The sequence below is a fragment of the Benincasa hispida genome, chromosome 4 (genome assembly GCF_027475165.1).
Source record: "Benincasa hispida cultivar pf3 chromosome 4, pf3_genome.v1.1, whole genome shotgun sequence".
Taxonomy (NCBI): domain Eukaryota; kingdom Viridiplantae; phylum Streptophyta; class Magnoliopsida; order Cucurbitales; family Cucurbitaceae; genus Benincasa; species Benincasa hispida.
In genome coordinates this window covers 11,649,533-11,659,507 of record NC_143481.1, presented here as the reverse complement: position 1 = coordinate 11,659,507, position 9,975 = coordinate 11,649,533, and the positions used below count along the sequence as shown (strand labels likewise).

The following is a 9,975-nucleotide window of genomic DNA, read 5'->3' as shown; positions in this document are numbered from 1 at the left end:
ATATTGAAAAAGCATACACATGCAATTGGCTGGATGCTGGCTAACATATGAGGAATAAGCCTATCATATTGTTGTGCTTGATGCCCTAAAGTCTCGTGTCTTGTAGTTTGTAAACAGTATGCACGAATGCTTGTGTTGTCAATATATGATATTTACTTCACATTCTTTTATTTTGCTCATTTATTTGTTTTATTTGCTTTACCACAAACCAATAAACATAAAATCTTTAGTTATCTGTATGTGACTCAAGCATGTATATGGTGACATACAAGTGGATCATGTCTTGAGTGATAACCAAAAATGGTTTGTAGTATATGGATATAGGAGGGAAACCTTATCCTAGTAAAGCTACGGATGCGGCCCGCTTTATGGAATGGTCACAAATGTTGTGACTTGTCACAGATGGTCTGATCCTGATCATTTGTGTTGGGGACATGCGAGCGGGGGCATCCTATACAAAGAGTTTGCAAAGAGTTTGTATAAGACCTGACCACGAAGTGTTAACGTCTCGTTATATAGCATCGTTCATGACAGAGACTTCACTTCACTAGATGACCATAGGTAACATGACCTCAATCCTGAGTGAGTTGGGAACTCCTGCCATTGAGGGTGGTCCTTTGATTTGTATGGGTACGAGTGGCCAGGTCGCCGATTCAAACCTACTATTTTGGGGATTCGTCTGATATGGGAGCTGGGAACTTAGCTACACAAGATGTAATTCATTCCTTCCCCGAGGCAGGGGTAAGTAGATAGATGGCTCCCTTAAGGGTTGATTTCGGAACTTGAACGATGTGGCGCCACACACCTTTTCTTGGCCCGAGAGGTGTTCATACATAGTTGGACTATGTTGTATTGTTCATTAGTGGAATCAATGGTACTTAAGGAGTGAGATGTAACTACAGGGGCAAAACGGTAATTTGGCCCTGCTGTACTTACGAACATCTGTGAAGGGTCATCGTACTCATGATTGGTTATATCCGATGAACACAGAAAAATATCTGTGGTAAGAAGAGTTCAACTATTGGTCTTTAGTGGAATGCCTGACAGTTAACGGATGGTGGATCTCGTGGCTAAAGAGTTTAGTCAGTTATTCACGTACCGTTGGAGCTTCAAGCCACGGGTTCATTAGGTCTCCTGGGTATATTGGATAAAGTCGAGAACCAGTATTTGGGTTAATTTGAAATGTTCAAATTGACGAGTGGAAGTTTGATTATATATGATATAATTGGGCTGGTTAATTATATATGATATAATTGGCAAATGTATGAGATACATTATTATGGAGGAAATTAGATATAAATATGATTTATATCAAGTAAAGGAGAAAATACTATAGTAGATATGTGATATCAAACAATAGGATATAAATATAATATGATTATATTTATTATTTAATTAATTGATTAATTATATGATAATTAATCCTTTTTCCACGTTAGGACGTGGGTTAGTGGGCAGCGTTGGTTATGGTAACTGATGGGTTAAAATGAAAAAGGTTTTCATTTTTGAATCGTTCATTCGATCTCTGGTGATTCGCCCAAGAGAATTCGAAAGGGCGCTGGTGATTTGTAAAAAAATCGCTCGAGAGACTATACGATAGATATTCTCCACCTAAACAATCGTATACCTCACGCCTAAACGATCGCACATTGTCGCCTAGACGATCGGATAGCTTCTCTAAACGATCGTATAGTGTGTCGATTTAGCTAAATGATTGTATACCTTTTCTTAAACGATCGTTTAACAAATCCTACACGATCGTGTAGCTCCTCTATGCGATAAGCACTTCTACTATACGATAGCATTTTTTTCTGTCCCACTTGCTTATCGCCTACACGACTCGTTTTTCCTCCATCCTCTACCAAATTCACCAAAGCCCACCCTTTGGGTTTTCACTCCAAGAATACCCGAGGCTCATTAGTGGTGGTGTCGTCCCCATTGTGGCGTTCGTGTTCGCGTTGATCGTGCTGTTGTAGTTGACATTCCCGCTGGGCATTGGTAGATTTCTTAGAGGGTTTCCGCTGCGTTAGAGTTCCGAAGTTAAAGATAGTCTTCAACTGGTATGGAACTCTATCCCTTATGATTTTGTTTGTTCTTAGCATGTCGATAATTATATTTATTTGCATAACTGTATGTGATGAATGTATATTGTTATATTTCGGTCACAGTGAGATCAGAGCGATCCGAACACACTCATGGAACTCTCGGTATGAGATCCTTTACATATTTTATGCACAAGATTAGATTAGAGGAAGTTAAAACCATAACAATTGAGCCACAACGCAGGCTCAACCCTATCATGAAAGAAGTGGTAAAGAAGGAAATATCAAGTGGCTTGACGCGAGGGTGATCTACCCTATTTCTTACAGTAGCTGGGTAAACCTAGTCCGATGTATGCCAAAGAAAGAAGGTACCACTGTTGTGGTCAACAGCAAAAACGAACTAATACCATCTAGAATTTTTACCAGGTGGCACATATGCATGGACTACAGAAGCTAAATGTGTCGACCAAGAAGGGCCACTTCCTTCTTCCTTTCATTGATCAAATGCTCGACAGACTTGCTAGTAAAAAGTTTTATTGCATCTTAGATGGATATTCTGGATACAACCAAATTCTAATCGCCCCGAGAGATCAAGAGAAAACAACTTTCACGCATCCCTTTGGAACGTTTGCATTTCGACACATGCCCTTTGGGCTATGCGACACACCGAGAACATTTCAAAGATGCATGATGACCATTTTCTCTAACTTCCTTGAACAATCTATTGAAGTCTTTATGGACGACTTTTCAGTTTTTGGAAACTCCTATCAATCTTGCCTAAACAACTTAGAAGTTGTCCTTGCTAGATGTGAGGAAACAAACTTGGTGCTGAATTAGGAAAAATGTCACTTCATGTGATAGAAGGTGTTGTTCTAGGACACAAGGTGTCCAAGGCTAGATTGGAGGTGGATGAAGCAAAAACTGATGTCATAGCAAAGCTGCCTACGCCTGCTAATATTAAGGCCTTGAGGAGTGTCTTAGGCCATGTAGGCTTTTATCAAAGGTTTGTGAAAGGATTTTCCCAGATTGCACATCCACTGAGTGCATTGTTAAAGTTGACAGACCCTACATATTCAATGAAGACTGTCATAACACATTTGAAACTTTGGGGTATGTGTTAACTGTCGGTATTAATAGCTCCAAACTGGACACAACCCTTTATTCTAATGTGCGATGCCAGTGATGTGACAGTCGGAGCTATGTTAGGTCAGAAGAATGGAAACATAATACACCCAATTTCTTACGTGTAAAAAACATTGAATGAATCCCAAGAACACCACACCACCACTGAAAAAGAAATGCTAGTGATAGTGTTTGCCATTGAGAAATTCAGAGCTTATTTGGTTGGTGCATTAGCAACAATCTATATTGATCACTCCACTATAAAGTTCCTGATGGGAAAGAAGGACGTGAAGCCTAGGCTGATTCGCTAGGTGCTGCTACTATAAGAGTTTGATTTAGAAACTAAGGATAGAAAAGGTACTGAGAACCAAGTGGCTGACTACCTATCAAGATTGGAGAATGAGGAGATGCAGCTGGGCCAAACTGAGATTGAAGATGTATTCCTTAATGAACGTTTACTCAAAGTTGAAGATAAGAAACCAAGGTACATAGATATTGTCAATTACTTGACCATAAAATAGTTCCTAGAAGACTTCAATACCCAACAAAAGAAATGGCTCATACATGATTTCAAATTCTACTTTTGGGATGAACTGTTTCTATACAAGCAAGGCCTAGATTCCATTATGTGTCGATGCGTCCCCGAGGTTGAAGTGCAACGCATCTTATCTTGAATGCCATGACTCTCTTTACGGAGGTCACTTTGTAGGACAGAGGACTACTGCAAAGGTCCTTCAGTGTGATTATTTTTGGCCCATTCATTTCAAGAACGCAAGAGAATATGTTCTTAAATGCGACCTATACCAATGCACGGGTAACGTCTCTTCAATGGATGCAATGCCACTAAACAATATTCTTAAAGTTGAACTATTTGATGTTTCGGGCATTGATTTCATGGGTCCTTTCCCTTCGTCTTATGGCCAACAGTACATCTTAGTAGTAGCAGGTTACGTATCTGGGTTGAAGTAGTCGTATGTGCTAAAAGTAATGTCGTGACCGTTTCCAAATTTTTTACCATAAACATTTTCATGTATTTTAGGATACCAAAGCTGTTGATAAGTGATGAAGGTACACATTTTCTTAACCGTGATATTTCTAAATTACTTTCCAAGTATAATATCAGGCACAAGATAGTTACCGCATATCGTCCACAAACCAATGGGCAAGTAGAAATATCCAACAGAGAGATTAAGTTGATATTATAGAAGGTTGTCAACATATCCAGAAGGGATTGGGCGCAGAAGCTTGACGAAGCTCTTTGGGCGTACAATACTTCCTACAAAACGCTTATAGATATGTCTCCCTACTCTCTTGTATTTAGAAAAGCCTGTCATTTACCTTTAGAGTTGAAGCATAGGGCATTCTGGGCAGTGAAGAAGCTAAACTTGAATTTGAAGGTCGAGGCAGAAACTCAGAAGCTGCAACTCAATGAACTCGATGAGTGGTGGCTCAACGCCTATGAAAATACAAAAATCTACAAGGAAAAAACCAAGCATTGGCATGACCAACACATTGGTAAGAAAGAATTCTTTATTGGTCAAAAGGTTTTATTGTTTAACTCACATTTGCGACTATTCCCAGGGAAGCTCAAGTTTAGATGGCTAGGGTCATTTATCATTAAGACAATCTTTCCGCATGGAGCCATGGAGCTTAATGGAATGGATGGAACTAACATTTTCAAGGTGAATGGGAAGAGGGTAAAGCCTTACTTTGAAGGAAATATAGAACATAGTAAAACATCCATCGAGTTACGTGAAGCTGCCTGAGGCTTATGTTGAAGTGTCCCTACGTACAAATCAGACATACATCCTAGGGACAGTTCTTCTCTTCTACTTTACTACTTTTTCTTTCTATATATCATGCGTTTGTTTTATCTTTTGCTTTGATTCTTGCTTTGATCTTTGTTTGGATTTGAATTCTTTTAAGTGTGTTGTTTATCTACTTTGCATGTTTTTGAATGACTGTTAAAAAAAAAAAACTTGGTGAATTTCAAAATTTGGGGAAGGTACTTAAGTAGAGGCGTCAAAGTTAAGCCAATGCATACCCATACGTTGGAAGATAAAAAGACGTTCTCTAGGGAGATGAACCACTTGAGGATTTGGGTGGCCTAAGAAGCGTCTCTTCCCGTTTGCATTAAATGCACAGCCTAGACGTCACCCTCTACTAACACATGTCAACCCTGTCCCCCATTTTCTCTCTTCTCTGCATTTCCTTATAAAAGGGACTCAAATCCTAGATCTCTTTTTTCCTTCTTCTTCATCTTTAATCCTGTGCTCTCAAGAGATTCCCAAATCCCCTCATCGTCCATTCATCCTCATCGATTTTTTGCCCAAAAACTCTTCAGCCTTTCACCGGAGCATAATGTCAGACGCCTCAGACAGCCAGAACGACTCGTTGAGATTCGTCGAAAACTTGTCGATAAGCTCACTTTCCTCTTCCATTTTAATATCTCCACAATCATCCCCATCCCGTCTAGTAAAAACCACCGTTTCGTCCAAGCCCCTATCATTTCATCTTCTTCTACCCAGGAGTCCACTAAACCAACACCGATGAAGCCAAGCTCACGACCATCCACATCCTCAAGAACCCAACTAAAACCCAACCCTTCAACTGCCTCAGCTAAAAACCCCAAGTCCCCACAACCTTCAATGCCAATGTGGCAGTCTGCGTTTAAAGGCCCTGCCAAGCCAACTACCACAAAGCCCTACAAGAAACCAACCCCTCCACCTACCATTCCAACCATCCCTCCTAACATCTCGACGCATGACTCCATCCCTGAGTACCTGCGTACTGCTCCATCGCCTACCACGCGTCCGAAAGTCCCACTTTCCATCGAACCTTTGGCCACTATCTACCCTGTTGAAGTGGCCCAGCCTTCCCAGCCTACCTCTCTCTCTTCCCCTGGCTTGTCGTATACTCCCACATGCACCCCACCTATCACTCTGCTGTAACCTTCTAGTGACCCACCATGTTCCAACAGTCTTGTGTTAGACCAAACCCCACCACCCACTAATCCCAATGAGTTGGCTGTAGAGATGAGCAAGAGGTCTTCGGACCAATTTTAGCCAGCCTCGACTAAACGCAAATGGAGGAGATGAATCAGATGATGCGTCCTGATCACATCAACACATCAGTCTAAGAAAAGCTTGGTCAAGAAAGGGTTGCTAGCGCCTTAAATCCAGTGAAGAAGGAGATGGACGAGGCAGATCGATACGCGAGAACGTTGAAGGAGGAAATGGAAGAAGAGGAAAATGAGGAAAGGGTGAGAGAAGTTTGCCCTGAAGCATACCTACCACGTTTATCAGATGCGAATGATGGGCCATAAAAAAGGACTTCACGGAAGAATAGAAGATTTATTGTTGAAGAAGATGAAGAAAATCAAGTTGCAATCGGACCTGTGGTTGCAACGTGTTCACTTGCTATCATGAGATGCTTTAGGAATGTATAAAGTAAAACAGATTGGAAGAATAAAGTCTAAGTGCTGCGTTCTGTCGTGATGTGTTTAAATGAATACAACGCGTTGGGGCGTTAGTATTATGCACAGAAGGGACACAACTCCTTATAATAACGTTCAAGTTTCCCTAGATTAAACCCAAGTATAAATCTAATCTAGGTTCCTGGCAAGTCTAGGGTCGATCACAGGGATTCAGTTTCACTAACACAGATTATGCGTTGTACTTGCAGTAGGAGATTTTCCTAAATAAATGTGAAAGATGTATTATTTACACCAGCATGCTATGCCTGTGCAAGACAATACAAAAGAATTGAGTGGAAAATGAAGGATCATGTGAAAATGGAATTTAAGTAGGTGGACGCGTCGGTTAAAGATAATTGCACACAACTAATGTATTGTGGATGAAATGGGATGGGTTGCTTATCTTTCTGTTCCTGCGTTAGACATCATTCAACACTTCTCAATGCGAATAACATACAAGCCTATCTCTAGGGTGCATGCGTCTAACCTAGAATGCAAGAAACACTAGTAAGTCTATCTCTAGCTGTACTAGGCGTTCTACTTAATGCGGCTTGGCTATTCTTTCGAACAACTTAGTAAAGAAGCTTTCACCAAGTTGTCAAGTTGGTTTAGGCGTTGGAACAGAATTATTCATGAAGTACTAATGTTTTCAACATAAACAGAAGATAAACAATAGCAAAAGTGATGACAAAATATATGAATTTTATAAATGATCAATGAGTCTTTACAAAGAACTATATTCAATCAAACTGAAATGAAAATGATATTAAGAGAGAGATTGAGTCAAGCCAAAGAATACAATCTCTTGTATTTCTTTGGCTCAAACTTGTTGTGTACAATCACTTTAAAGAGCCGAGGATAGAGTATCTTTCTCAAGAATAACTTTCTCCACTCCTTCAGCTCCTTTGATCGTCTTACACCTTGGCACAGCTTGTACAAACTAAAACTAAGTCTACAAATTTACAGAGAGTATGGAGCTTCTAATTGTCTGAACTCTTAATTCTGAAGGGTCTTCAAGTATTTATAAGCATTGGTCTCGTCCACTTGAAGGATGGGCTGCATTTAAGTCCATGCCCTGGTTAGCATTAAACTCTATGTCCTGGTTGGTCGCCTGAACTCTGGAAGCTTTTCAAACACCGCCTACCGCTGGAAGCTTTTCAGACGCTGCCTGTTACAGGTGCTTTGCTTGTAAGTGGTGATGTGACACAATCAGCCCGGAGCAACGAATCTTCTATGCGTTGAATTCCCTCCGACGCATGGCTCATGCGTTAGCGCGTTTCCTACGCACTTGTCTAATGCGTTATTAACAGTTCTTGCGTTGAAATCCTGCAAAGTAGTGCGTTAGCGCCGTGATTTTTAGTGATAAATTCTTTTACACGAAATTGCTATTGTTTAAGTAAATCCATGTGTTTCTATTAAAAATGAGGAGAGTTTATCATTAAAAACCCTAATTGTTCTAACTTAAGAGCAAAGATAACTTGTATTTTTACAAGTTATCACAACGTAAGGGGATAGTTCCTCTAATTCAAGTGAAGTGGAATGAATGTTGGAAGGGTATAGGCTTACACACCAAGAACAACGAAAAACAACTCTTTAAAGAGAGCTTGAAGAAGAAGTGAGGGCATTGGCCTAGGAGGCAAGAAGTTACAATGAATGAAGGAAAAGAAGAAAAGTCACTGATGTGTCCAGGCCAGCAAGAGTAAGGAAGAAACAGTTCAGTGATATCTTAGTTGATAAGGTTCTTCCCTATATGCAGCCCACTACCAGAATACATAATTGATGCCATTAACGTAATGGGCTGGCGTCAGCTATGCGTAGGTCTGACAAGAATCTAGCCTCACCTCATCCACGAGTTCTATGGAAGCGAATTTGATGAAGCTAAGGACGTGACATTGGTGGAGGATGATCTGGACCACTTTTCTTCCCAAGTAATCAATGATGTGCTCAACATCGTGAATAACCTCGACGCAGAAGGAAATCGCATCCTTGAGCAACCCACTCTGAACCAGTTGGAGGATGCATTAAGAACAGTGGCCAAGCCTAAAAGTTCGTGGCAAATCTCTCGAACAGGCATAATGACGATGGTGAAGAAACTTTAAGCAAGAGTACCTCTGAGCGGAAGCGAGATCGTTCCAAATTCATTATGACAGAAACACCGCATTCACAATCAAACATACAAGTTTTATGCATTTAACAACAAATTACGGCATGCTTTGAACTAATAAACAACAAAGGGACAAAAGACATACCAGTTGAAGAACTCTTCTTCTCTTTAAATCTCGCTCTCGTCAAGTCAACAACTCTTGCTGTCACTATGAACATTAAGACTATCGTCCACCAAATCTCACTGTCGTCTACCACCAAACGGACTCCTCAAGAACAAGGCAACAATGGAGGACACAACCACTAGAAAACCTCGGTATTCTTGGAGTGAGAATCCAGGAGGTGTGGGCTCTGTTGGATTTGGTAGAGGGAAGGAGGAAGGAACGATTGTTTATCATGACCAAGCAAGTGGGAGATATCGGAAGTCTATCATATAGACAAGTGCTTGATCATTTAGCAAAAGGTGCACGATCGTATAGTAAAAGGGGCTTGATCGTTTAGATGATTGTTTAGTAAAACGCTCGAGCACGCGATCGCTTAAAAAAGGCTAGACGATCGTTTAGGTAAGAATATGCAATCATTTAGGAAAAGCACGCATGTACACAATTGTTTAGTAAACTTTGAGCTATCGTGTATATTCTTGTTTGCTAGCGATGGGCAGTATACTAACCGAGGAGCGATTATCTGATCTCTTGCAAAATGAAAACTATTTTCATTTTATCCTTCAGTGACGAAAACGGAATGTAACCTCCCACTATCTCGTGCAGTTATGGAGAAAAATCCACAATTATTTCATAATTATTTAATTAAAAATTATAAACATGTTATATTTATAAATATGGTTTAATATCACATCATATGCAACATATGAACCATAATCCTTTTCTTCTCCACTAGATATAAATCATATTTATTACATTTTCCTCCAATTAATGTATCTCATAAATCATGTCAACTATATCATATATAATTGATCAATTCAATCATATCTTATATAATTGAATTCCCTCTTGTCAATTGAACACTTCAAACTTACCCAAAAACTGATTCTCAACTTGAATCCATTGAGCTACCAAGGGGACCTTATGGACCTATAGCTCGAAGCTCTGACAGTACGTGAATAGCTGACTAAACTCTTTAGCCACAAGATTCACCATCCGTTAACTGCCAGACATTCCATAAAGACTGATAACTTCACTCTTCTTACCACATATATATTTTTGTGTCCATCGA

At 40.0% G+C, this 9,975-nt stretch overlaps 1 protein-coding gene across 1 annotated transcript; it reads left to right on the top strand.

The window, feature by feature from the left end:
- The first annotated feature begins 2,884 nt into the window (after window positions 1-2,884).
- Window positions 2,885-4,930, top strand: LOC150036482 (uncharacterized). The gene is made up of 4 exons (XM_090313138.1): window positions 2,885-3,152; window positions 3,504-3,648; window positions 4,204-4,275; window positions 4,390-4,930. Exons 1-4 carry the CDS (start codon window positions 2,885-2,887, stop codon window positions 4,928-4,930), a joined length of 1,026 nt encoding a protein of 341 aa, XP_090169264.1.
- The last annotated feature ends 5,045 nt before the right edge of the window (window positions 4,931-9,975 follow it).